The following is a 27,697-nucleotide window of genomic DNA, read 5'->3' as shown; positions in this document are numbered from 1 at the left end:
GAACACAAAAGTATTGCAACGTTATTACCAATGAACACTAAAGTGTTGCAGTAGAACGCAAAGTTATTCTAAACATTTCCCAGCCTGACCCTCGGGAGGCTCTGTCTATATGTGCATGTGTCTATACAATGAAAGGGACAATGTAATACAGAGGATTCTGTTTGAATTTATAGCAAACATTTATTCAGACAGTTTTAGTCATGCAAGCTTTAGTTTTGTATTGATGGCAATAGCGCACTTCCAGTTAAACATCAGTCAGTGATGAGTTCTTCTTCAGTGTTTGACAACAGTTTGCAAACGTTGCTTCCGTCACTGGTGAGTGGTCCAACAGGCAGGACTAGTTTCTAACTAGTTGTACCGATTATGGAGCAAAGTCCCTGGTTACAACACAGACAATCAGCAAAAATGTTAGCAGACGATTGTAAAACTGCAGATAACAGAGAAAACAGAGAGAAAAGTGTTGACTGAAATGAAGTAAAAATATTGAAACATTAATCCAAAAAACTTACATCTTCATGGTAATAATGGTAACAACCTAAAACAGTAACAACAGCAATGAATGTTTCAGTCAGAAGTAACATTTACTCAAATGTTTGAATTGATTCAGAAATAATCACAAGATTTCATGAAAGTCTATGTCAGTGTGGGACTTTGTTGCTGTTACGAGGTATTTTATGATAAACCTATCTATGACCACCTAACATATGATGAAACTATGAATTCAGAACTTAAGGGGCTCAACATTTTAGGCAGATTCATATGAATTTAACGGTAGCGTGTGCAGCACTAATCAAGTATGCTGCTGTAGAAATGATTATGGGTGCAACTTCCACAGCAGAAGTGGAAGTAGCAGCACGTAAACACAGTAGCAGATGTTGAAACTAAAACCTATATTAAGGCTCTGACTTGGCGCTACGTCCGCTTCTAATAAATAAGACTGTGTCAAAACGTGGCTGACCTTAAATGTGATAGTGTTAAAGTAAATACAAAAGGAAAAAATGGAATTATTTAAATGTATTATTTGGGAAATATAGACAGTGTTGCTTTTATATACACAGCAAAGCAGTCTAAAAAGAGTCAATGTAAGTCTAAATCATTAAGGGCATTTTTAAACTTACTTTCTTTTATGCCTCTTGACACTCGCCTACTTATTGTGAATCCGATGCTGCACAGTTTATATATTACTTTGACACAAAGTGCTTTGGCATATACTTACAATCAGTGTAGGAGAGCACTCCATTAGCACAGTGAACAGCGACTGAATAATCTCGCCAAATACATGGAATATGTTTCCAATGGCCTTCATTTATATACTCAGCTACATGTGTCGTTAAACCACGTGTGTAAACACCAGGTTTCATGACACAAAAAGCTTCTACAGAAAATAAACAGAAGAAACAAACAAACAAATCATTGTTTAGGTGAAATACGTGACTTTAGGAATTACTTTTGCTTTGGCTTCTTTATACCTTTGCAGGTGGGGAGTTGTGACCAACTGCCACTGTTGTAACACACCACAGTGGCTTCACCGACAAGTGTGTAAAAAGCAGCACACACGTATTTCAATTGCCTTTCATCCTTATATATCACTTCACCATGCAGGATGAGTGGCTCTGACCCACAGTTGTCGACTGAAATGGAAAAGAAACACAGATGTTGTGCCACAGTTTCTCAGTGTAATCTCAGCACTGTTTTCTGATGAAATGAATATTGTGCAAAGAACCTATTGTTTTTGTATGGCAACGATCAGGGGCCACATTGACAAAAGGAAAACAGAACTTCTGAGATCTAAGAATTCTGTGAAGTGACTTGGCTTCCCCACCACAAACATTTTTATTTACTATGGTGTGCAGTGGCACTGCTAAGAACTCACTAAGGGCAACAAGGCGTCATGGGGCAACAGAAGCTCTTTACTCACTAGTTGCCGTTAATGAAAATGTGATTTTATAGTAAGTGACAGAAAATAGTTGACAAGCTGAAAAATACCACGTAAAAATAAAGTAAACAAGTTATCTTCATACAACTTGCGAACGTTACACGGAAACACAAGGCTGGTGTTATGAGATTTTCTCACTCTGGGACCCGTTTTCACAAAAATACCGTTTCAGGTTTCCAGTTTGGTTACCAAACGTTTGTCGTTTGACATATCTAACTATATCAAGGCCTTGTTAGGTAAACTTCCTATGAACATGTCGAGCCCCTTGTCATACCGCATCAGCAACTACAGCACCAGGTCTAACATTAAAAATGTTCCCAGAATGAACTCTGAATTCAGTAAAACTGCCTTCTACCACCACAGACATGGACATACAGTATGATGCTATCTTTGACCAGGACTCCCTGGAAGAAGAGCTCGTATCTCAGTGGAACCTTCCTGGCTAAATAAAGGATGAATACAAATAAATAAATGTTCTCTTTCCAGTGCGGGAGCAGTGAACGTGCTTTAACCACATTGTTTAAACCAATCTTGGAGAGTGAGAGAATGCCTGAGGAACAACGAAGAAGAAGAAGTGCAGTGACACCGATTTTCAAGAAAAAGGCTGACGTCCAAACCTTTCAAATATGTCACTCACTTGTTGTTCTTGTAAGTCTCACGTCAGAGGTGGTGGATGATCCTGAAAAGAAATAGCGAAATATGCATCACCAGGTAAGCAACACTCTCCAAACCCACACAGTGAGGATATCAAAATGCTCTAATACCGTGCTAATCATTCTACTTGACGATATTTATGGTAATTGTGTGATAACAGTAATTTAATAGTAATATATTATAGTAGAAACAGTAGTATTTATAGTAGTAATATATACATGTGTGTATATATATATATACACACACATACATATATATATACACACACACATACATACATACTTATATATAATTTTTTACTAATTCTCCTACTAATTCATATTTAATACAGACCAATAACTTACCTCTACCTACTCCACCACCAGCAGATGTGGTGTCCCTTCCGCGTGTTCCCACATCAGCAGAACCACCTTGTCCAGTAGCTGGTCTGCTGCCTGGTTTTAAAAAAGGAAAAACATCAGATGTCTACGTACATATTCTTAGTTTTGTTTTGTGATTAAATAAACGCATGTAAGGATTCAAAATGTCCGTCCGAACTTTCCTGCTCATTTTCCTGTAAGTGCTTCCAAAATAACTTTCAATATCTGGCAGTTATAGTGTATTAACAGGTTAAAATGAAGAAAAACTAAAATGTATGGAGAAAAAAGCCCCCACTGTAGTTGTACACGAACACCAGATTGTGTGTGTTAAAAACAGTATAACACATATTTAAAATAACATTTGTTTGAGTCTTAGTTAATGTCCAAAAACAGACCAAAACATGTAAACTCTCTCCTCTTTGGTGACAAAGACTTCCTCTGTGGCTTCCTGCAGCAGTACATTATCATAATAACCATATGTTGACTTTGAAGTGCAACTTCTTCACTTTCCAAAACCACGGTGTAATGACAGTAATGCAGAGTGCACAAACATGTTGTCTGCGATACACTCGGCGTTAAGGGCTTCATTGATTACAGATAAATAACTTACCCCCAGATTGTGTCCCACCACCAGCAGATGTGGTGTCGCTCCCTGGTGTTCCCACCTCAGCAGAACCACCTTGTCCAGTAACTGGTCTGCTTTCTGATTTTGAAGGGGTGGGGAATCAGATGTGGACGTATGCACATATAATAAGGTTTTTAATAACATGGATGAAATTCTGGGTTTAAAGACCTCAGATTATGTCACTGACCTCTTCCAGCAACAGCTCAGGGAAGTTTATTGCTGGACAAACTAGTTGCTTCTCGCTGGGATTTTAAATTTTGCACCACCAACTGCTTATTTCCGCATTTACATTTACTGATGTTTTTGACAGTGTAAATGACATTGTCAACTTACTGCAGTTTGGGCCATTGGTCCAGTTTCCGTCCATGCAAATGATTGGATTTCTTTGTGCTTCCTCTATAGTGTATCCCTCCTCGCATTGATATTCAACTCGTGAATCAGCAGCAAAGAGCTCCTGGTATTGCTGGCGAATGACAACTGCATGTGGGATTTTAGGGGGCTCACTGCATGTGTCTCTTTTTTCTGTTAAAAACACAAAAAAGCATTGTCACACAACATTATGAGCTTCTCTTAGAGTGTTCCTGCTCACTGTTAGTTTTATGGTATTCACTATAAACTATGACTTACGCTGGCAGATGGGCAAAGAGGACCATGTCCCATTTTTGCATTGGGCAGTTGCAACTTTTTCTTTTAGTTCATATCGTTTGTCACATGTTACAAATATCCCGCGTCCGTTCTTAAACCAACCTTCCTGAGGGACTGTGTATTTTCCATTGACAATAGTTGGTAGGATGCAGGCATTCTCATCTGGGAAAGAAGAAAAGAACTTCAGTCATTGTTGTACGTTAACCACCACAACTCTAACTCTACAAATCAACTGATAACTACCCACAAACTATTGATAACTACCCCGAATCAACTGATAACTACCTCAAAACTGCTGATAACTACCTTAAAAAAGCTGATAACTACCCCCAAACTATTGATAACTACTCCAAATAAACAACTGACAACTACCCCCAAACTATTGATAACTACCCCAAATCAACTGATAACTACCTCAAAACTGCTGATAATTACCACAAATCAACTGATAACTACACTAAAACAGCTGATAACTACCTCAAAACCGCTGATAACTACCTCCAAACTGCTGATAACTGCTGATAATTACCACAAATCAACTGATAACTACCCCAAAACTAATGATAACTACCTCAACTGATAACTACCTCAAAACTGCTGATAACTACCTTAAAAAAGCTGATAACTACCCCCAAACTATTGATAACTACTCCAAATAAACAACTGACAACTACCCCCAAACTATTGATAACTACCCCAAATCAACTGATAACTACCTCAAAACCGCTGATAACTACCTCCAAACTACTGATAACTACACTAAAACAGCTGATAACTACCTCAAAACCGCTGATAACTACCTCCAAACTGCTGATAACTACACTAAAACAGCTGATAACTACGACAAATCAACTGATAACTACCCTAAAACTACTGATAACTACTCCAACTGTAATTCTACAACGTTATCGATGACCAAGGCAAAAGCTACTGCTAACAAACCCAAACCACCCTGAACTTGAACTGAAACATTGTTAAATAACAGGAGAGAAACGTAGTTTAGACATGACAAATTAAAGCGGTGCAAAACTATTCATTCGTTATGTATATATGTGATATATATATAATAAATAAAGTTGAAGTGCTACCAATGAGTAAATAGCTTTTATTTTTGTTATAAGACACACTTACCTATACATTGCGGTTTATGAGACCATTTGCCTCTGTGACATGTGCTCGTTGCCCACCAACCCTCCACGGCAGGTTTATGTCCGGTATTACAGGCGTACTGGAGTTTGGTCCCATGAGAATATGTCTCATTTTCAGGGACAAAATAACCACCACGCAGTTTGGGAGCAGAACAAGGCTCAGCGTCGCTTTGTGCTGAAACAGAGACAAGTGAGAACGTGAGTGTTCCTCAAAAGCTTTGAAAACAAATTAAGATGATTCTCGGTTACATTATTATTATTATTATTATTATTATTATTATTATTATTATTATTATTCCTACCGTGTAGCCCTCCTGGAAACCAGATCAGAAGAATAAATCCAAAATATTTCATCCTCATTATGCCAGGAATGAAATTATTGCAGCATGAAACAGAGTGAGTATCCACAGCTTAAATCCAAACAAGTTAATTATTAAGGGCAATTCCCCCCCAAATGTCAACACTTCTGTCGCTGTGACTGTGACTCTGTATTATCATACAAAATGGAAAACCTTATATATACACCTTATGTATGTATGTATGTATGTATGTATGTATGTATGTATATATATATATATATATATATATATATATATATATATATATATATATATATGTATTTTTCGATGTTTTTAAACATTTAACTGTTTTTAATTATCTGCCCATCTTTCGATGTTTTATCTTTTAAAACACACACACACTCCCTACTACTAGGTATTTCATACTAATGTATTAATAAAAATCTGTCATCACAGCATTAACAATGTGATCACTACATTGTGAAACTACTTCTCAGAACAAACAACAAACATCATAAACCAAAACCATTTAGTAAACAAGTTAATGTGATTAAAAGCCAATGATTGGACAGTTGTCCTGAAGAACATCGACCACAGTGTTGGCGTAAACACCAGATTTCAAAATGATTTACTGAAATACTGTGACAGGAGATCAGTGTTGCAAAATGCCAAACACAGTCATGACAAAGGTCAGACTTCAGAGTAACATTTCTCTGACTTTTTAATGTAAAAATGCTTGATTTTCCCTGACAGGAAGTTATATTTACTATGTTGTTGTATACTCTGATGTGTTCAAGTTGAAAGTGGTTGTGTCAGGTTTTCAGTTTATGTCATTGCTGCTTCTTTTGTTGGATTCCTCCTGCTCCTGTGTGGATTTACGCAACATTCAATCCCAAGAGTTGAGATTTCATGTGCCACTGTCACAACTGCTCTTCATCGTGTGTCCGTTTGAGCTCCACGGTCACCAGGTCTCACTGGACAACACCAGCAAATCACAACAGAACAAGACCATCATCTCTATCCCTGATAAAAGCGCCTATTTTCTCCTGGGGTGTTTTTTCCCCTCACACTTCTTTTATCATCCTCGATGACCTATCCAAGTGAACTGAAAGAGCAACATCAAAAGTGTGCCACTGTGTGGAGAATAAAGGGTCTGCTGACATAATAAATATTATTCGTCTGGTTCAGCAGATGACATCATGAATCATAACGTCCTCAGCCCATCATCATTTTGTTTCATTTTAATTTGCACATCAATTGCCCCCGACTCCTCGTGTCTACATTTTCCTTTGAAGTTAAATCAGCCACTGCTGTTGCTCAAGTGCTCATACATGTTCATTTAAGAAAAATCCCTCTTCAGACATCATCTGCCAACAAGGATGCAGAATTACATCTAGTCAAGTTGTAGAGACACATGCCCTGCAGCGCATTTGCTCTCAAAGACTGGAGGAAACGTGTAATGCAGAGTTTATTTCTCACTGCAGCAAAAGCTTTTCATGAGCTGACATCAACAAAACACCAGCCAGAGTTTGCTAAGAAGTTTCTCGTTATTCTTTGAGCAGCAGCCTAATAGGAAAATCAATGAGCTCTGGAGGATCATGAGGTGAATATTTATTTTCATTACACTCATTTAGCATTCCACATCTCATCAAGCGATGCGCTTCAATCTAATTTTCTTTTATCCCTAATCTCGTTAGCCTGTTTTTATATTTGTAATAAGTTTTTACATCATGTTTAGTCATTTCACATACACTGTCCAGTCCATTTATTAGGTACACCGGTTCAACTGTTCCTCAATGCTAATATCGAATCAGCCAATCACATGGCAACAAGTGTACTAATGTAGTCACATAGACAGGATCAGGACGACCTGTTGAAGTCCAAGTATTTCAGAAACTACTGATCTAATGAGAATTGTACATGCAACCATCTATAGTTTACAGAGGAAATATCCAGGGAGTGAAAATGTCTTGCTGGTGCCAAAGGTCAGAAGAAATAGTCAAAATGCTTGAGATAACAAGTAACACCTTGAAACAGATGGGCTACAGTAGCAGAAGACACCGAGTGACACATTAATATAACTTTAAACAGTGGAAAGAGATTGTACTTGTGTACCTGGAGACATCAAGACGAAACGCGCTGCATCAATAGAGACATGACTTGATCCTTAAGTTTGTAGGAGGTATTCTGTCGTCCATCTCTACGGGTGGATTTCCATTACAGGTTAAGGAGCTGGAGCCAGGAACTTTAAACACCAGACACCGTTTCCAAGGAACTATGCGATTCCTACAGGCCATCGTTAGGAGAAAAGACCAGCAAAGATTATTTAAACATCCATTTGTGTGCGGCCATACAATGGTCAGCTCCTCTTCAGGAGGAAGTAATACTGGAAGGATTTACAGCCACACTGATCCAAAATGTTCAAATGAGAAACCTTTAGTGACATGAGTCACTGGTGCATTAAGATGATGCTTCAAGGGTTCCTAGTTGAGCCATTTCCAGTCTTAAAAAATATATATATATATATATATATATATATATATATATATAGCGCACACACTGTCAAGATTAAAACAAACCAAAATCAAGCTCCTGAGGAACAGTTTACAACAGGCAGCAGGGAAGCATTCGTTTCTCTGAGGCTTTATTGTTTTTGTTTTTTTTCCACATGATGACTTAAAGCAATATGGGCATCATGACTCTCCTGACAGCACAACACCAACAAAGAAGAAATTAATGAGGCCATTGCATGACGCTAATCTGTCCGATAAACAAAACAAAACAAAACAAAAAAAGAAACAAAAATGAGCTTGGAACTGGCTGCATGACTGAGATCATTTCTTGGAACCAGATCAGAGTAGCTTTACAACTTAAATCTCTCAACTGCCTCCTCCCGTCTCCCAAAAGACTTTTGGCTCTGACATGGTTTTGTTATTTATGTACATTTCAGACAACAAACACCCTAAATGGAAAAAAATGACTGTTCCGAGTTGAATTCACAATATTCTCCATCACCACTGTTATTTAACGTCTCTTTTAATTGTTTCCAAAGTTACGTTGCCTTTTTTTTTATAAAACATTTTGGTATTTTTACAATTACAACTGAAACACACACAAAAATCCCATAAATCTCTTCTCCAGTGTCCGGGGCAACAAATCCAGCAAATTGCATTAGGAGTCCGAGGAAATGTCAGGAAGACCACAAGGTAATCTGTCCTTAAAACAGGAAGCGTGGTGGAAGATGGGATGGCAACTTGGGTGGAAGTGGATACAGCTGTAAGAGGTCATCAGTGGAGAGATGGGAGTTTGGAGAAATCATTTGTGGGACTTTGATAGATGGACACTGATCTGGGTTCAGAACCTGAGGTGAGATTTGTGTTTCACCATGTATCTGCAGAACGATAAAGATTAGACAGGTTAGTTGGCACAAAACATCTTCAACCATGACAACATTTCAAAAGAAATAAAATGATTGTGTGTACAACAATAAAACACCTGTCAAGGGTTTCCCAAAAGCGCAAGAAAACTGGCCGGTCCAGATGGCGCCTGTGGTGACTCAACTCCAGGACGGTCACATCCCACTTCTGCACATTGGGGTCCGTCTTTGCCTCATCGTACTTTAAATGAAAGGCTCGAACTGGAGGGAAACAGCCATACATTTATGAAGAGGCTAAAACCAGCCATCTGACACTCACATTAAGTCAGCCGCTGCACTGCATTTAAATCATATTAGCAAATTCAGCAAGAATTTATCAGCAATGATTTTAAGAAAGCCAACATAACAAAACCACAAGCTGATATCTCGCTATGAGAGGAAAAACTAAATGAAGTGTATTGCTCACTTTTGGCGAAAATGTCGACAGGAGATCCATCGGGCAGCAGCCACGGCCAGCCTTTAAACTGCCAGGCAGGTCCCTGCACAAACACGGCCACCACTCGATCCCTGCAAAGAAAACGTGCATGTTGTTGAGCAAAGAAAGGACACACAGTCAGGGCCAGGCGGAGTGAACACACTTCACATAAAACCAAGTTACCTGTCACTGCGTCATACTTGCATGATCAACGCTACATGAATGTAAACTGCAGATTCAATTCACATTGTCCTGTCAATGTCAAAATGAAAAATCAACAGTTCTATGAGCAAGAGATGAACAAAAGTGTGTTATAATATGTGTGATAATTCTGGTATAACACACCCAACAGTAAAGAAGCATGACAAGGCCTGCAACAATGGTGCACAAAATGGGAGGAAATATAAACCACATCCTCTCCTAACCTCGACAAAGAGACTTTTAACATTTAACCAACGACTGTACATAAAACACATTCTATAATAACTTATACCACTTCTTATTTCACAGACTGCAGGAGTCAGAATTAGTCAGTGAGAGAATTTCACAGAAGTCAACAGTTGAGCCATCTGGAGTGAGGCCGGTTCACACAATGACACAGAAGAAAATGGTTGAAACTCAAGACTGTTCATCTTTAGAGAGAATTTGAATTTTTACTCCACGTTTGTGGCTCACACAATTACAGACTGTAATTAAATTTAAATAGCACACCTTCATTATCCCCATTGGCTACATGCCGCAATAAAAAAGGAAATTCTCTCAGGAGACTCCAAAATCCTCTCCCTAACTCCTTTTACATTTCCCTCTTCGCCTTGCTTCAAGTCTGATGTAAATTCAGAGCTAGACTTGAGTGACTCTCACAATCACCGTTTTTGACATTTATTGACAAAAGCAAAAACCTTTAGTGGACATAATGTAAAATGTGGCTGCCAGGCCAAACCCATCTATGGGTCCAATATTAAATGCTATTCACGTACACACTAGGGCTGCCACAAACAATTATTGCGATTAGTCGACTGATCAGATCATACATAAATTACAGCTTATCACACCAGCGTGCAGATGTGCTTATATAACCATCATTAGCTTCCAGCTTGAAGACAATTATGATGATAGTTCATTCAACTTTTAATGAACATTTCTGACATTTTCTAATGTCTAAATAAAATAAAATGAGGGCACAACTCTGGCCTTTAACATTTTTTGGCTGTATATGTTTAGTCCAGTGTAAAATGGAACCAAAAACTATGCACTATTAGCGTTACCACATTGCCTATTAAAACATGACGTTACAGCAAACACATAACATGTGTGCTAAGGCCAATGACATCGGCATCGTTATAATTAATGTTTACAGCTATAAGTAAGTAGCTCACTGTTGATGTTAATTTTACCAGCTAACTAGCCAATTAGCTTACTGAGACAACTGTCCCTCTTCGTCAGAAATTTGATCAGCCACAACATGCTTCCTTGCTTGTGCATCGCCGTCATACTGCCATGAAAGGCAAGTTCTGCCTTGCAGATTTTGCATTGCACATTCTTCTTTTATTTTGGTAAAATGCTCCAAACCTCTTAGCCATGATACTGTTTGGGCGTAACTGTTCCAGTGACTACCGCTACTGCGCAAGTGCGTCAAGGATAGAAAGGCATACAAGACAGCGGAAGATGCAGTGGCAGACAAATTAAAATAATCGAAGTAATCGTTTATTTTTCAAAGCTTTGTTTTTCCCCTTTGAATGCTTTGACACAACAAGAATACACAACACAGGACTATTTCTAGATCAAAGAATTAGAAATGAAATACTACAGAGGTGAAGACCTTACAGGTTTTCTGCACTAAAGAGTGTTCCTGTGTGGTGGGAAAACATTAATGAACATAAAGAAAAGGCTCACCAGTCCTGTGGTGCCAGTTTGAGAGGCTGATCGATGACACGATACGGCACAGTGACACTCAGTGTGGCGCCACCAGGCTGGATCTGGTCTTTGCGTCTTTGAAGCAGAACCTCATTGTCACGCTGGATGCCACCTTTCTTTTTCTCTTCTGAAGTAACAAACCTGGTCAGCACAGACAAACAGGAGCAGTGTAAGGAAGTGATTCAATTCAGTGTTTTTCTGCTTTAAAATAAGCTGCACATTACAACATTAGCCTGTCAGGCTAACAAGCTTACATTTCACAACTGAAACAGGACGACTTCAAAAAGGTCTGTGGCATTTCATACATTTTCGTGTTGTTACAGTGAATGAATGAAGCTCAGTTGAGCACTGGCACATTCACTGTGTAATGGTCGCACAGTGAATGGAACCTGAACCTTGATGCTACTGTACACAACAGCAAATACACTTAATCAGATGCTTCAACCTACTCTCTTATAACATTAAAAGAGAATCAGATGCTTCAACCTATGCTCTTATAACATTAAAAGAGAAAAAAAACAATCTAGTTGAAATATAGAAGGCTAAATTACACCTTTGCTATGTTGACATTTACTCAGAATTAACCTGTTTTACTACTGGATAACATTTGAAAACAGCCAGGCAGAAACAAAGGCTTTTAGAAATTAAGTAGACACTATTTAGCTGCATTTGCTGTGTGATGAATAAACAACATATTTGTACTATGACTGTAATCATTCTGTGAATTAGAAATAAATTGACATAATTTTTTTTTACACTACTTCAAATTTATCAAACTGGGAACACTATTGTGACTGGTTTTGTGTTGCCCATTCAATGCCCCCCATTGTTTTAATATGTGTTTTTTTTTTTTTTTTTGCAATTAAAAGAATTTTGTTTAAAACAAATTACAAATGGGTTTCATACTTAAGATCCTGCAGAAGATCCTTAGCATTGAGCATTGTGATGAGTGAGGTGGTGGCAGCAGGGATGATGATGATGGGCGTCCGTGAACCTGTTGAGAAACATCAAAGAAAAACATAAAAATAGATACAAAGAGTTGGACTGAGAGACCAAAAAAGCCAGTTACCATAAACAATAATATAATAATATATATTATATAATGTAAAGCAGATGTGCTTTTTCATTTATGTAAACATACCTTTCTTTTGATTTGGTGGAGGTCTGGCTTGTGAAACTAGAGGAAAAAACAAGACGTGAAAAATGTGATAATGTCTGAACATATACAAACGTGTTGGTGGACATGGATTTCACACAGAGTTGGTATTTGTTTTTCTACTGTCACAGGTTACTTCTGTAATGATGACTGTTCCTAATGGCAACAATAAATCCAAATTGAAGTTACTGTGACAGAAATGAAGGGCCCCACAAACAAATGGATGTGCGGAGGATGTGCACACTGTGTATGGGCTCACCATGCATACAAACAAACTGCAAACAATTGGCATATGCATGAATGTTTGCTGATGTTTTGAGGTGAACACTAACCTGGACGAGGAATCGGCTGCAGTGCTGGGGTCTGGGCTTTCCGAGCAGAAGCTCCTTCCTGGAAAAAACACAACACCCCAAGTTAAGTAAACGAGGGCTGAACGATTTGGGTAAAGTATCATATTGTGATTTTTGTCACATACATTGCGACTGCTATTTGATACGCAATATAAAATCTAGCTTTAGTTAAATATTCACTTAGATTAGATTCAACTTTGTCATTCAGCTGAGTACATGTAGGGTCAGAAAAACAGAACAATTCTGGACCTAAAAATCCTTACTATCTCTCTCAAAGATGTATTGATGGGAGGAGAAGCAAAACAAGAGTCTTAAGAGTCCTTAAAAGTCAAACAAATTTGTGAAAATGGGACAAGTTCCATTTAAAGGCTTTGACCTGTTTTCCATGCTAATAGAACAAGGTATGTTGCTTAAAGATACTCATCCTTCACTCTGTCCCAGTCACTAATGTTTGCCTGTAGAAAGGTGCATGTGTAAATGTGTGTATGTCCAAGAGTTTAATGTGGTGGAAGGGACGTAAAGGCAGTGCAAAATTAGGGGTTCTTAGTCTCACAGTAATCCATCATTCAGTGAGATCCCCTCAGGATAGCACCAGCACTGGCAGGAGCCACTGAAACAGACAAACCTGGTTTGTCTGTGGCTGAGGCTAAAGAACGTTCAGTGTCAATATTATTAGGCTGGTGTTGTGCTAGGAAGTCAATATTAGAAAAATCAATGTCATAAAGCTACAACAGCTGTTCCAAAGAGTGCAGTGCTCCCACTAACACTATTTCTTTTTGGCAAATATAGGATTCATTTAGACCATCTTCGAACATAAATCAAAACTACTCAATCCTGTTCAATCTTAAAATAATCCTGATGACACTTTCATGATAAAATGCATGAATTTTTTTCTAGTTACTAGTCTGGATGAGTTCAAACTACAAACATTACACTAATACAAACCTTTAAACTCCATAAATAAATTTCTAATTCTTATGAGGAGCTTCAGAAAAAGTTAAATGGTGATTTAAGTAAGTAATAATAATGCAATGTCTCAAAGCAAACTATCAGTAATGGCCACTTGGTTCAACATGTATCGATTTACTGGCCACATAAAGAACACAATTCCCAGCATACACCAGAATATCCATCTTAAAGTAAGTACAGCATATTTAAAGAAGGGTCAAACTTGAGGGACAAGGTCAAACTCCAACCTTAAAAACCAGTTTGAGCTCAAAATATACAGCCTAGCACTGCAACAGTCTCATGTAATTGCTGCTTGGTCCAGCAGAGGGCACTGTCTTATGTTGTATTTTGATGTGAAATTGATAGATACAAGCAAGTAATGTCATCATGCGCTGACATTTACTGAATATCTTTGAAGGAATATTGTATCATGTAGTATTTGTTCCCTGCCTTATTCAGTGTAAAAAATAAAATACTGCTGCCAGAAATTCATCGTTAGGATTAAAATGACAATGCATTGATGAGAGAATTAAGGTAACAGACTCAAATGGTTGAATGAGCAGGGGAGAAAGAATGTTTTAATTAAGCATCTTTATCATTGTCCAGCACAAGAGACTGGCAGGAGAGGAAGATGGGGACAGAGGGGTCAATTTGCACTGTCAATGTTTGCACAGGTTAAGAAGATGATGGATGATTTTTTCTCTCCTCTTACTTAACAGCATGCCAAACTGTGATAACGCTTCATTGCTCTCTCAGAGCAGTGGGTATGAATACATATAGGTCAGAAGCCCAACCCCCCTCCCACCTCAACAGAGTAGGCAGCAACAGCAGCAGAGATAGCGTGATGTGGTGGGAGAATGTACTGCCACCAAGCCTGAAACTGCCTTTCAGAAAGCAACAACATAATTGACAGCACTGCATCCTGTTCATCATTCTCCTCCCACACTGCTCTCACCCTTCTACCCCTCACACAGACAAGGCGGTGCGCTGAAGGACGGACACAAAGAGAGGAAAATGGAAGTAAAAAAGAGACGAGCGGTACATGGGGGGAGGGAAGATGACACGCAAGGCTGAATCAGAGGAAGAAAGCAGCAGCGCAGGAGCAAAAGCACTGGTGTGTAATTTAGAAGAAAAGCTTAGCCCGACAGAGATGTACAGCTTGGGCAACATCCAGGGATTCACCTAATTAATCCAGTGTTGCTTTGATATTTGCAGTATGGCGTAAGAGGACAGTGAAAGGAATCGGGCTACCTGCCAGCAACAGACCTCCCCTCTACCTCTGGCCAGAGGTGGCGGTGGCAGCAACAGCAGCAACATTAGCATCAAGCCTCTGGAGACAATGCACCAAAAACAGAGACCGCAACACCGACACATGATCTGCTGATGCAGACACGTTGCTTTTTCATGCATGTGATGGTTACTACAAGCTCCTGGAGGAGATTTCATTTCATTTCCAAGTGACTAATATACTAATGAACAACATTGACATTACTTTCTAATGAAGGAGGAGGCTACTTTGTCACATGGCAATGTGAATACATGAGGATCTAAGCTGGATGTGATTGTGATTTGACTGGGAGTGCAGAGCAAAGACCTAGAAGCTACCAAGTCTGCAACTGCTTTTCATCATATGCAGCAAGAAAAGGCTTGGATTAAAACGTGTAAGTTTTTTGTAGTGAAAGATACAATGCAAATGCCCGTTGACAAAATAATGTGCAATGTGTGTAATGAGTTCCACACTGCAAAAAACAATGAACAGCATTTTATGCAACATGTAGTTTAAAGGGTGTTGTCTGTTTAAACAGGAATCACTCTTTTTTTCTGTCGATGCATGCAAAAGCGCTCACATGAGTCTTCCTGTGCTTCCGCAAGCTCTCACAAACCACTCTTTGTGTTGTTGGGGTCTTTTAAAAGGGCAGCATAATTCAGTCAAAACTAAGAGAACACACAAACAGGCTACTCTTAAACATCTCTAATCTGGGTTGAGATCAAGAGTGAAACATTGTGAAGTTGTTGAAACAATTCAATTCATACTTGCTCTGAAACCAACAGTTTAAAAAACATCTTTACCATATTACTGATGATTATGGGGCATAAAGCAATGTTGAGTATGTAAGCAGTCTGATGTTTAAGTGAAGTCTAAAGTAATATACTTTATTTTGTTTTTCCATTAACTTGCATGGCAAACAAGTCCACATTTATGGGTTTTCATGCATAGATATTTTAGAATAAAAGACACTGCCACTGAATCAGTTAGTTGTTATCTGTGGGGCCACAATTTAAAATTCCAAATTTCTACAACTTTTCTGGGCCATCACAAATAGGCAAGACCAAAAAGGCAAAGACAACAGTATGAGTAAACACACACAAAGATAGAGACACAGAGAAATACACAGAAAGACAGTCAGACACGTAAGAGTATTCCCAACCACATTTTCTGGCGAAATGCTTATGTTGTTGTTCAATTTCATCTTTTCCCTCAAAAACAGATTGTATTTGTATAGCCAATATTCACATATCAAAAAATTGCCTATTTGAGTTATTGGTACAACATCATCTGTGCTTACCCTCAGGAGAGTCATATGTGAGAACAAAGGCGCAAGAGAGGTCTTGTGACCCATCATCTCAAAGAAAATATCTGGTTATTTGAACAACTGCCTATTGACTAGGGCTGACTAACTTGGAGGAAAATGTGTTTTTTTTACTATTAAATTTGCAATTAATGTTTTTTCTGAGCATTTTCTTACAGACAAAAACAATGATGATGAAGTGATGGAATATAGAGATAATATACTACTAAATATTATTGCTAGCAATATTTTTGTCATAGTAATAACAAGACATTATGCTGTAATTATCACATTATTAAATGTATTACATTGAACATTACATTTTATACAATATATACAGCCTTTTTGCTGTTTAAATTACAGTTGTCCACATATAGATATTATTATACATATATTGATATAGATTTGTTTAAATATGTTTTTATTCTGAAGTATACATCATTCTATATCAAAACAAGCATTTTCACTCAGAAATTCTGTGGAATATCATCATAAATATCTTTGTTGTGTTAAGCTCATACTGCCCATTCACTATTGAATAACATTTTTTTTCCCCCACTTTTTTCTCTAGACTAGCCCCCTTTTGACCGGACCAGATGCCCGTAGGTACCTAGGTTATTTTAATTTGACACCCCTGATCGAGGGCACCACTGGACATCAACAAATTGGTTTACCGAAATGGGGTCAACGTCCTTTAATTGACTCACCAGATAGACTTCAGGTTTTCTCCAGGGATCAATACCTGGCCAAATGCTGCTGAGGGGTGGCCTTCTGAGTTAAACATCTAAGTGAATCACAGCCAGCAGAACCATGCAGTGGAGACGGCGCCACTGCTGTAATCACACAGCCATATTCCTCTCACTGTTGGGTGTATTGGTCTTTCTAGTTTACCAGGTGTGGCTGCCCAGGCGAACAGGTATGCCATTGTGGAGAGGCCATCCTGTGGTGTATGGAGTAGGTGGACTTCAAAACACCAAAGCCAAAGAGAACATGAGCTCCCAACATTCAATGTGGAGATTTGTTATTGTTCCACAGCCAGCTACCAAGGCTCATGTCAATGCAAGTTCCCCTGAGAAGGAGGACTTCTCTCCTCAAGGAGACCCAGATTTTGAGCACGCTCTGGCAGGCAACACAAGCCAAAGTGAAGAGAGAGAAATTAAAAACATAAGACATGGGCCTTTCCATTACATCATCAATGAGCCAGACAAATGTGTAAAAATGAGCCCTGCACCATTTCTGGTGTTGCTGATAGCTACTGAAGCTCGGAAGGTGGAAGCAAGGAACGCCATTCGTCAGACATGGGGGAATGAGAGTGTCGCTCCAGCTCTGGGATTCATCCGACTTTTCCTGCTAGGAAAAAGTGAGGGGGAGCTCGGACTTTTACAACAAAGGATGCTCGAAGCAGAGAGCCAGAGGCACCATGACATAATTCAGCAGGACTTTCTGGATTCTTACAAAAACTTGACTATTAAGACATTGATGGGAATGAACTGGGTGGCAATGCACTGCCCACAAGCCAGCTATGTCATGAAGACAGACAGTGACATGTTCGTCAACACAGAGTACCTCATTTATAAACTTCTCAGACCAGATCTGAATCCCAAAAAGCACTACTTCACAGGAAATAACATGAGAGGCTTTGCGCCCAACCGAAATAAAAACAGCAAATGGTACATGCCCCCAGAGCTTTACCCAAATGAAAAGTATCCCACCTTCTGTTCTGGGACTGGTTATGTCTTCTCTGGAGACTTGGCGATTAAGATCTATGAGACATCTCTATGCATTCGCCACCTGCATCTCGAGGATGTTTATGTGGGAATTTGCCTGGCCAAGCTTGGCATTGAGCCCACACCACCACCCAATGAGTTCCTATTTAACCACTGGCGAGTGTCTTACTCAAGCTGCAAGTATAGCCACCTGATAACATCGCATGGGTTTCACCCGAATGAACTACTTAAATATTGGCATCACTTGCAAAACAATAAACACAATGCCTGCATCAATTCATTTAGAGAGAGAGCTGTCAAGACTCACTCATGAATGTCAGAATGAATGCAAAAGACAGGCTCAAAACTGATACTTTTGTACTTACAAGCTCTGTACCAATGGGAAATTGTACAATCTATATCAATTTCCAGGTCAAATGACTCTTAAGTAATCAGTGGATATTTACTGGCTCCAGCTCAAAACAGTGGTGGAGACACCAGTTATGATCATTGTATTCTGCAATGGTAGAACACAGTATAATTACTGTAATGAAATCACTGGTAACCTCTGTCTTATTTCAGTCAATGTTCACTATGGATGCACCGAAATGAAAATTGTTGGCCGAAACCAGGACCCGGAAATCTGGAAACACTTGGCCGAAAACAGAAACACCGAAATAAATTAAGTCAATTCTGTACCATTGTTTTTTTTTTAAAACTTAATTTTGTTGTTATGGCTGGGACTGTGTGTACTTACCTCACTAAGTCAAGGCATTGCAATTGTATAGATTAATATTCATGCTTCAAAAAAGGCATTTTCGATCGATGTTTCGGTCGCCAAATTTTCAGTGCATCTCTAATGTTTACCCATCTAAATTGAAGCAACATAGCTAAAAGCAGAAAAACACGCATGTTTCCAGACAATGGGAAAAAGTCAATCACCCTTTAAAATGGCTTACCCTTGAACATGCTTGAAAATAAAAGTGGTTTGTCCAACTCGTGAACAAACTGATGATTTGGTACACTATCGTTTATGCAAAAGATTTAAAAAAAAAATGTGTGAGCCAAAGGTGCTTTTTGTAATCGTGCGTGTTCCCTTATGTCTTGCCGATACGAACTCAAAACTGACGTTGATAGATACAGTGCTAATAAACATTTCAACAAACAAATTAAACTGTCACAGATGTTTTAAAAAAACAAAAACAAACCCTTTTCAACGATGTGACCATACATCTTACATGCATCAAATGAGAAGTTGATGTAGTGAAACATTTCCTCTTCTTAACCGAGTAACAAACTGGGTGACACCTGTTTACTGATGTGTCTTTCCTGTCTGTGGTGGTCTATGTGGCTTTTCATGTGCGCAATAAAACAACAGTTAAACTGTTTTTAGCAGCTTCGAACAAACATCCATCATCAAACACAGCAGCACTTTTTTGGATTGGCACAAATTAAAATTCACATACAGGTGTCGCTCTTTTCATAAATCTTCAGCAAACAAAAGGCTTTGTTCTTACCGTCACTGACTTCAGAGTCATGCCGTGGTAGGTGCCCATGGTGTCAATCTTGAAACCCTCAGTTTCTACAAAAAATATGGAATATAGGGAGTTGAGGATGTTGACATTTTGATATATATTTTAGGTCAAACTGGCCAACGCTACCTTATCCTGCCTAATATCAAATATTGGACACCAATATATATTAAATGGCATAGATTTTTATCAATATAAAAACATCAGACAAGAGACCTCAAAAGCCATAATATAATTGCTTTATTAATTCTATTATCCCTTGAGGTCCTTCTTAATATGCTCCGACTCCAACTGTAACACTGTATTGTATCTTAATATTATGGAAATGAACCCCAAATTAATCACATTTGGGCTTTATAAAATCATGGCAAAGGGCATGGGATGTTTATGGTAATCAATCAAATGGCGCATTACCACCAGCTCTACTCACGTTGCCTCGCCTCGCCTCTACACGCCACGGCTTGGCACAGCAAGTAGCGTTTCCACTAGCATAGTACCTGGTACCAGGTACTACTTTTAGTACCTGCTCAGGAGAGGATCCAAAAGTGTGCCGGCCACTGACTGGCCAGTGTGCCGTCACAGGAAGAGATGTCCCACATACAAATCAAGCCGAACAGTGCCGAACTGTAGATCAATTACAACTACTTAGCAATCCCAAAAACGTGGGTTAATCGGCAATCGCTCACGGCATCACAGCAGCATGCTCGCGTCATTACTCCACAGACTATCGCTGCCGCTGTAGTAGCTGTACTCCGGAGATGTGTGGACAGAAATCATGCCGAACAATGCCACTGTAGATCAGTTAAAACTACTTAACAACCCAAAAGATGTGGGTTAATCTCCAACAACTACAAGAGTCTGGTGTAAAGTCACTAGTCGCTCGTGTGTGTGTGTGTGTGTGTGTGTGTGTGTGTGTGTATGTTGCGTATAAAACAAAGTCACCGCGGTTTCAGTCAGCTGTGCAGTGATGACTCCGCCCACGTTAAGTAGGCACTTTTTTGTAGTGGAGATGCAACCTAACCGTGCCGAGGCGAGTAGAGCCAGTGGAAATACGCCGTATATGTGATTTTTATCTTGTGGGCAGTGAGCAGTTACTGTGACAATTACCAGAAAAACATCACACAAATAAACTGGGATTTAAACACCAAAATATTTTTCTAGCAATCAATCCATTATCTTTATCACTTGTCCTTTTAGGGTCAATCCCAGCTGACACTATTCCAGAACTGGACAAGTTGCCAGTCCATCACAGAGCCAACATACAGAGACAAACACATTTTCAGTACAATAACAATATGGTTAATTACACACATTTTTCTTTGTGAAAACAATTCACAGAAACACAAATAAACTCACCCTCTTTTCCTTTGAATCGCTCCTGATCGTATCTGTTGTAGGCAGCAGGGACAGGCTGCTTGTTCCTTAAGGATGGGTCCTGGAAAACAGAGGATACACAAATAGTAACTGTAAATATCAATTGTCAATACCGCCCAATTCTCAAAACGTTTCAAATAAATTAAACAGGTGCTGACAACTAAAAACAAGGTGTGTATGCATAGGAATGGAAAAAGACAGTCTTGTGAAGTAGGATATAGTAATTAGAGGTGTCATTACTCTCCAAAACCTCAATTTGATTTTTGATTTTAAGGTCAGCTCTGACACCTCACCAGTTAATCCACCTTTTGTCATGTTCAACAGGCCTCAATGATTTAATTATTTATTTATTTCGGTCATGACATTTAGATCACTCGTCACATAACAGTGCAGTTCACACAATGTACATAACCGAAAGGGAAAAGCGGGAGAAGCAAAGCTTAACTAGTCCCGCCCCCATTATCATCATACATTTCATTTCCTTTTTTTTTTATGACATTTGCCAAAGAAAACATGTTTCAGTATCCGGTAACACTCAGAGATATAGTCTAGCTCTAGACAGTCAACTCAGATTCCATGTGTGTCTGTGAGTGATAACTGAAGTGATTAAAGTAAGAGGAGCGTTTATGAGTTTAGAATAAAAGTGTAAAAGCCAAACCCATGGACAGTGGGTTTCAATGAGTAATTTTAGATTTTAATGCATCAGAGATGCAGAACGTCAGCATGCCTACAGTGAATACCAGACTGAAAAAGGGTAAATAATAGCATCCAACACACATCCAGCACAGCTCATGTTACCTGGTTTACAAAAACATGGTAATGAATGGATGCCAATTGCTGTAAAACATCAAAAAAAGAAGTAGAAAAAGAAAACAAGATGACATTCTTACCACCTGAGTAGTGTTCTGTGCTGGTCTCTGTTCTGGTGCTCGTCCTTCTTCTCTGGCTTTCACTGACTGAAGAATGGCAAATATATTCTTGGAGAAATTCTGGAAGGGTAAAAGAGAGACATATATTCAGTAAGAAAATGTTTTGTTTTTAAATAATTTGGTAATGATGTTACAGGATATATAATCAAAGGCTTTGATGGAAAAAAACAGTAGAAAGTGGCTTTCTTAGGGTAACAGGGCTTGGTAGTGTGGGAGTGACACAACATCATGCATGTGAGCTGCTACTAAACCCCATAGAAGAAGATGATGAGCAACTGAAAATAAATTACTGAAACAACACTGCCCCCCTCAGGAAATATATTGCAATTTACACCATTATACTTTATGTACTGCTTAATTTAAAATATGTGAGGTGGTAACTTCTCGATCTTGTGAACAGTTTGAAATTATTTCAAGAGGGATCTGAATTATGGGCCACCAGGCTAGCCTATGTCTAAATGAACTTTAGATCTACAATTTCTTGCTGATAGTTTGCCTAAGTATATACTGATCTTAAAGCCAACAAACACTATTGCAACTTTGACCAAGTCTTGAAAACGATGTAATGTTGACATATTGCTTAACAATTCTAGCAACATGTAGATTGTGTCACCAGATAAAATATATCTGCTTTCTACTACACACAGTAAGCAGGGTTCCCACGTGTCAGTTGACATCAAAATCAAGGACTTTTCAAAGACTTCCCAGGACCAATTCCCTCAAATTCAAAAGCCTAATTGTAAGAGCCACTTTGCCCATGGTGTCCAATTTAAATGATTTGCAGCACGTTCTGCATCTGGCCAAGTGATAGATTTTGGGATCTTGGGCAATCCAGTCTTTTTTTCTTTGGTGAGCCAGAGATCTTGGAATTTGCATTTCCCGGGCATCACGTAATTTGCTCCCTTATTTAACGTTACTCGCTCATTGTTCTGCATAGAATCTCATAGAGACAGTGTACACAGCCCACAACACCATTCGTAATTACAACTCGACGTTTGTTCAGTGTAGGCCTAGTTTATGAACATCAAGCAATGCAGGGCACATGAAACAAATGTAACAAATAAGTGCACATGAGCGGCAGGAGGCATTTACCTAAATATCAACTGAACTTTCTTGTACAAAATTCAGGCACTTTGAATGACCCATGTCTAATTCAAAAACGTTCAAGGGCCTTAAAAAAAATTCAGATTCACAAACTTTCAAGGATTACAAGGACAAGTGGGAACCCTTCTGTTGAAATCCACAACTGCACATCTTGTGATCAGCATAACAAACCATTGCTGCACAACTTTGCTTAATTCCAGTTCTGTGTGATAGAAAGTACAATTTCAATCTAAAAGGTCACTGCAATAATACTTTCACAACATAAAAAACAGAATGTGGACATGCTCATTAAAGCTCATTTACAAAGTGATGAGTCGAAATCTGAAACTAAGCCTCTTAACAGGTGAAAATACAACCCCCTCAGTACTAATCTGGCACATTGTATTAAAATGGAAATTAAACCAACTACTGGGACAAGAGAAATTTGTTTGCAGTGAGAGAAAAGTGTGACTACATCATTTGCTTAAACGCTGACCTTTCCAGTGCTCTGGAGAATGGTTGTCCTGGTTCTCCACACCCTCTCCCTGCTGACAATATCTCTGGTGACATCCACCTCTGCATCCACAAAGCTTCTCTGCTTCAGGGTTATGTCCTCATCCAGATCCGTTTTGATGGTCGAACGTTTCTTGGCCATAATCTTGGCTTTGATGGCAGCAATTTTCTCCACCGACATGGCTTCTGAAAGCGATCTGGACAAGAAGAAAGAGGAGAAAGGTAAATGATCTTTCTCACAAAGAAGCAGGTGCTACCACAACATGAAATTAATATTTGTCACCCCAGAATACTGTTTATTCAGTAACAAAAATACCCAATATAAACATCAAATTACAAATAAAAGACCCGTTTTACCGGATCTGGTCAGTCTGTACAATGCCCTCTTTGTGGCCTTCCAGACGGGCAGCGAGACGCTCCTTGTCCAACCGCACTCGTTCTTCATCCTTTAGATTAAAGCCATAAACACTATATTAGCAAACTGCACTATTATATATTACAGTGTAACAACAGATGTGAAATGCCCTAAATGGCTCCCGCCATGCTTAATTCATTGCCATTTAACATAAAATCGTATAATTGTTCGCCCAACTGAACTGTAATGCTTTGCAGAAATAGGACTGTCTTATATTGTTGTGTGCAGACTACCCACTTGAAACGTCTCACCATCCCCCAGAAGATGGGGGACACTTAATTTGAAAGGTGCGGTAGCTTGGTTTGTCAATGGCCATTAGTTGAAGCTAGGTTTTTCTGTATGAGCGTCAGTTGTTTTCTGGACTGTTGAGCTGCAACTGCAGATTCTCAATCACTCACCATATTCTAGATTGGCTTTTCTGATAATTGGTTAGGTGCTGCACTGTAAAAGCATTACTACAGATCTTCAGATAAGGTGCTAAAAATATAATAAAAATATTCAGGCATCAGAATTGTTACAAGTAAAAAAAAATCATGACGAGTCTTGTAGAGAGACTGGTATTGTGTGCGCATCAGAGAATATAATGGAGAATGCTAATACCATTTAAGGTTACTGCTCTTTTGTATTTAGGCATTCAGTCATTATATGGTTCTGTCAGCTTACCTCAATTCTTGGCTTTTTGGCTTCAGAAGATACTTCATCTGCTGCTCTTTTGACTGACAAGCCAAACAAAACATTCGTATTACTTCAGTATGTCTTTGTATCCAACAACCCACAACCCCATGAAAAAAGCAAATACTGAATAGAAAGCTTATGTTCAAAGGAAAGTTGAAGCTTGCAGCAAAGGGTGTATCATTTAACAAATTAAATGTAAAATTGTTTCAGTTAATGGTAATGATAAAGTGTTTAAGCTACAACCAAAGCTGTAAAATTACCTTGTGTTGGCCGTTGCAACCCTATTTCTATAGGTGCACTTCTGTCAATACTTGATGATGTTGCTGCAATTGGAAAATAAAAAATAGATCACACATGATTATAGCTTCTTATTAGATCAACTGTACAAATAATTTTACACAAATCAGGACAATACAGTGTATATTTATGGGAAACAAGTTGTAAAACACCATAGACTTGAGAGAAAGACACATTATAATCAATCAAGATCTTATTTGCGCTACTTACAACTCTCGCCATTGAGATATAAGAGCAATCCCTTTCGGTCAGGTCGCCTGACAACTGGGATGTTCTCTGTCTAAAAACAAAAACACTGCCAGGTTAATTGTGAGAAATCCTGAAAGATGCTGCAGTAAAAGACATGGAGTCTAAAGCACAAGTTTGTCCAGAAGTAATGAAACACTGACACTGACGGAATATAGAATATACAAAGAGGCCTAACTTACTGCAGCTCTTCGCACATACGATGGATGGGGGAGATGCACATTATTGAGCAAGAACAAAATTGAGTCCAAGGTGTAGTATTCTTTGGGCTGGCCCTCTTTACCAGTACTGGAAGTATAAAAAAAACATAGATAAATCAATAAATATCACTGAGAACAAATCAAATGTAGTTAAATCTGGTACTGCTCTGGCACAGCAGAGCGGACAGCATCAAAACACACAGAACTCGCTTTTTTAACAGTTTTTTCCCGGCCACAGTCAGACTGATGGCAAATCAAAACCACTGAACTCTCTGTAAATTACCAGACACTACCTCACCTAACCATGTGTAACATTATGTGCAATATTCCCTCCCTGATAAATGTGCAATGTCAGAAATGTAACTTGAACCTTGAACCTCTTGAGGTGTGTCATAGGTTTCAATATCTTGGCTACCTTATTGTTGTTCATCAGATGATAAAGATATCAACAGACTAAAACACCATAAATTCAGCATGAACTCTGTTACTGTAAACTACAGCAACTGCTAATTTTACTACTAGTAAATACAGTGGCCTTCCTATAGAAATTAAAACATGGGAGAGATTTTATGTGGCTTATAATGATGACAGCAGACCTGTTTATGTGCAAGGATGGTGTGATGCTTGTTAACTAAAGTTTAAAAAATAAAAAGTTGTAAGCTCTTTATCCACCCAATTTGTTAATCCACATCAGGTTTTCATTCAAACAGTAAAGACATGGGTGGTCCTGTCTGTGAGTGAATGTGGCAGACAAATGTAAATAATAGCGTATGTATACATGATATCTATATATTTAACATTATTAATGACTTACAAATACTAATCATGATTGTAATCGATTTTTATCGATGGTCTGTTCTTTTACAGTGTGCTATGTACATTCCCATGTGTTCCTCTGTAAAAATACGACCAATTGCATACAGGCAGCAGCTGCAAGTCTAATGTACTACAGTACAGATGATAGTATTGTACTACAGTACAGTACAATCATCAAATCTACAGAACATGACATATTGTTGCGTGCAATTCGCTTCAAAAATCGAAGAAACACTTATAATATATATAATAATAGCAACAATCTCCAAAACAGCAATTGGGTACTGGACTAGCCAATAGTTATTTCCTCTTGTAGAGCTTATCCTAACACAACTTACATTTGCTAAGCCACAGCACAGAGAAGACGTTTGCAATATTGACAATGACGCTAATTTAGTCATTACTAAAGAGCCACTAAATCACGTGAAGGAAAAAGCATTACGAACGTCCCAAAACGTCCCATTAGGAAAAGGTCACTATCTCAACACATGCTATGCATACCTTTACAAAAAAAAGTGTTAAAAATTTAAACTGACACACGCAAAGGCTATCAAAGAAGGTATGTGAATTAAACTGCTACGTCTGAGCAATAATGCGGAGTAGCCGGAGAGTGTAAGTTAACGCAACAACAGCGAGGAGTTGAGTTAAGTTAGCATCTTGCAGCTAGCGAGTTTTCCGCCGCTGCCAGGAGCACAAGGCATCGATTAGCTTCAGCTGTCGGCCTACAAACGCTACTTATATACATTTAAGCACTGACATACCCCCAGATTATGTAGTTGGTCTTGACATTTTTCGGCCAGGAGAACTCTCCAAATATAACTTCATCTCCTTTAGCGACGATTTCTTTTTTCTGGATGTTATACTGACGAAGAACACTTAACACATCCGCCATCTTCAGTTGTCTTGTAGTGGAGTAGTGTTTGCAAGGCCCCCAGTTATCAACAGCGCGTGGCCTCACAGAACGCCTGACCCGAACCACAACATACTTTCCCAGAAAATTCAGTGGGAAATATTCGTCTCATGTGTCTTTTTTGTGTATCAATATCTCGTTGTGTGCATGTGTGTATTCTCACATGTTGCCTCTGATCTATGCATGGACTGTCATACCTTAAATTCTTTAAAAAGAATAAAACGAATTTGACCAAAATAGAAGTGCCAAGGAAAGTGTGAATTAATGAATACGGCTAAAAAGAGAATACATTATTTAAATACACTAAAAAAAACAATTGTTGTTTTTGAAATAAAAATATTAAATAAAATAATACAATAATAAAGTAGACAATCTGGAAATATATACAATATACAAATAATTAGCAATGAAGTGAGGATGAGTATAGTTCGTTTTGTTTTATAGATAACAATAGGAGTCCTATCATCAGAGGGAGGAGTTTAATACAGTTTAATGGCCACAGGCATAAATGACTTCCAGTGGCACTAGGTGGTGCATAGAGGAGCA

At 38.6% G+C, this 27,697-nt stretch overlaps 3 protein-coding genes across 6 annotated transcripts; 1 reads left to right on the top strand and 2 right to left on the bottom strand.

Moving 5' to 3' along the window:
* Nucleotides 1-160: 160 nt before the first annotated feature.
* Nucleotides 161-8,161, bottom strand: LOC122761090 (complement factor H-like). Of its 2 annotated transcripts, XM_044016381.1 has the most exons (12): nucleotides 7,782-8,161; nucleotides 5,670-5,681; nucleotides 5,351-5,542; nucleotides 4,202-4,381; nucleotides 3,908-4,096; nucleotides 3,560-3,652; nucleotides 2,935-3,024; nucleotides 2,574-2,615; nucleotides 1,470-1,631; nucleotides 1,217-1,375; nucleotides 510-535; nucleotides 161-377 (listed from the first exon to the last, which is right to left on the bottom strand). In XM_044016381.1, the coding sequence occupies exons 1-12, from the start codon at nucleotides 7,789-7,791 to the stop codon at nucleotides 345-347; spliced, it is 1,188 nt and encodes a 395-aa protein (XP_043872316.1). In that variant the 5' UTR covers nucleotides 7,792-8,161; the 3' UTR covers nucleotides 161-344. The 2 variants fall into 2 exon arrangements, with proteins under 2 accessions (XP_043872316.1, XP_043872252.1); XM_044016317.1 differs by lacking the exon at nucleotides 7,782-8,161 and having other exon boundaries at nucleotides 5,670-5,879.
* A 132-nt stretch (nucleotides 8,162-8,293) lies between these two features.
* Nucleotides 8,294-27,162, bottom strand: cdc73 (cell division cycle 73, Paf1/RNA polymerase II complex component, homolog (S. cerevisiae)). Of its 2 annotated transcripts, none has more exons than XM_044030323.1 (17): nucleotides 27,003-27,162; nucleotides 25,408-25,513; nucleotides 25,190-25,259; nucleotides 24,943-25,005; nucleotides 24,671-24,723; nucleotides 23,950-24,038; nucleotides 23,576-23,789; nucleotides 21,958-22,056; nucleotides 21,050-21,128; nucleotides 19,679-19,743; nucleotides 12,920-12,977; nucleotides 12,573-12,608; nucleotides 12,338-12,425; nucleotides 11,411-11,572; nucleotides 9,509-9,609; nucleotides 9,162-9,303; nucleotides 8,294-9,057 (listed from the first exon to the last, which is right to left on the bottom strand). In XM_044030323.1, exons 1-17 carry the CDS (start codon nucleotides 27,131-27,133, stop codon nucleotides 9,021-9,023), a joined length of 1,593 nt encoding a protein of 530 aa, XP_043886258.1. In that variant the 5' UTR covers nucleotides 27,134-27,162; the 3' UTR covers nucleotides 8,294-9,020. The 2 variants fall into 2 exon arrangements, with proteins under 2 accessions (XP_043886258.1, XP_043886269.1); XM_044030334.1 differs by having other exon boundaries at nucleotides 21,961-22,056.
* Nucleotides 14,712-18,857, top strand: LOC122772354 (beta-1,3-galactosyltransferase 2). Of its 2 annotated transcripts, XM_044030357.1 has the most exons (3): nucleotides 14,712-14,999; nucleotides 15,101-15,546; nucleotides 17,027-18,857. In XM_044030357.1, the coding sequence occupies exon 3, from the start codon at nucleotides 17,266-17,268 to the stop codon at nucleotides 18,493-18,495; it is 1,230 nt and encodes a 409-aa protein (XP_043886292.1). In that variant the 5' UTR covers nucleotides 14,712-14,999; nucleotides 15,101-15,546; nucleotides 17,027-17,265; the 3' UTR covers nucleotides 18,496-18,857. The 2 variants fall into 2 exon arrangements, with proteins under 2 accessions (XP_043886292.1, XP_043886283.1); XM_044030348.1 differs by having other exon boundaries at nucleotides 14,712-15,546.
* Nucleotides 27,163-27,697: the final 535 nt, after the last annotated feature.

Source organism: Solea senegalensis, linkage group LG1, assembly GCF_019176455.1.
Source record: "Solea senegalensis isolate Sse05_10M linkage group LG1, IFAPA_SoseM_1, whole genome shotgun sequence".
Taxonomy (NCBI): domain Eukaryota; kingdom Metazoa; phylum Chordata; class Actinopteri; order Pleuronectiformes; family Soleidae; genus Solea; species Solea senegalensis.
Note: the sequence above shows the minus strand (reverse complement) of the source record. Positions and strands in the feature narration are given on the sequence as shown.

Coding starts and splice junctions, on each gene's coding strand:
- LOC122761090 (XM_044016317.1), bottom strand. CDS start 5,727: ATGAGGATGAAATATTTTGGATTTATTCTTCTGATCTGGTTTCCAGGA. Junction 3,653..3,907: donor GACCAATGGCCCAAACTGCA/GTAAGTTGACAA, acceptor CTTCAAAATCAG/AAAGCAGACCAGTTACTGGA. Junction 378..509: donor ACCATTATTACCATGAAGAT/GTAAGTTTTTTG, acceptor TGTTGTAACCAG/GGACTTTGCTCCATAATCGG.
- LOC122772354 (XM_044030357.1), top strand. CDS start 17,266: ATGCAGTGGAGACGGCGCCACTGCTGTAATCACACAGCCATATTCCTC.
- cdc73 (XM_044030323.1), bottom strand. CDS start 27,133: ATGGCGGATGTGTTAAGTGTTCTTCGTCAGTATAACATCCAGAAAAAA. Junction 24,039..24,670: donor CCAAAAAGCCAAGAATTGAG/GTAAGCTGACAG, acceptor TTTAATCTAAAG/GATGAAGAACGAGTGCGGTT. Junction 9,304..9,508: donor TGTCGACATTTTCGCCAAAA/GTGAGCAATACA, acceptor GTTTCCCTCCAG/TTCGAGCCTTTCATTTAAAG.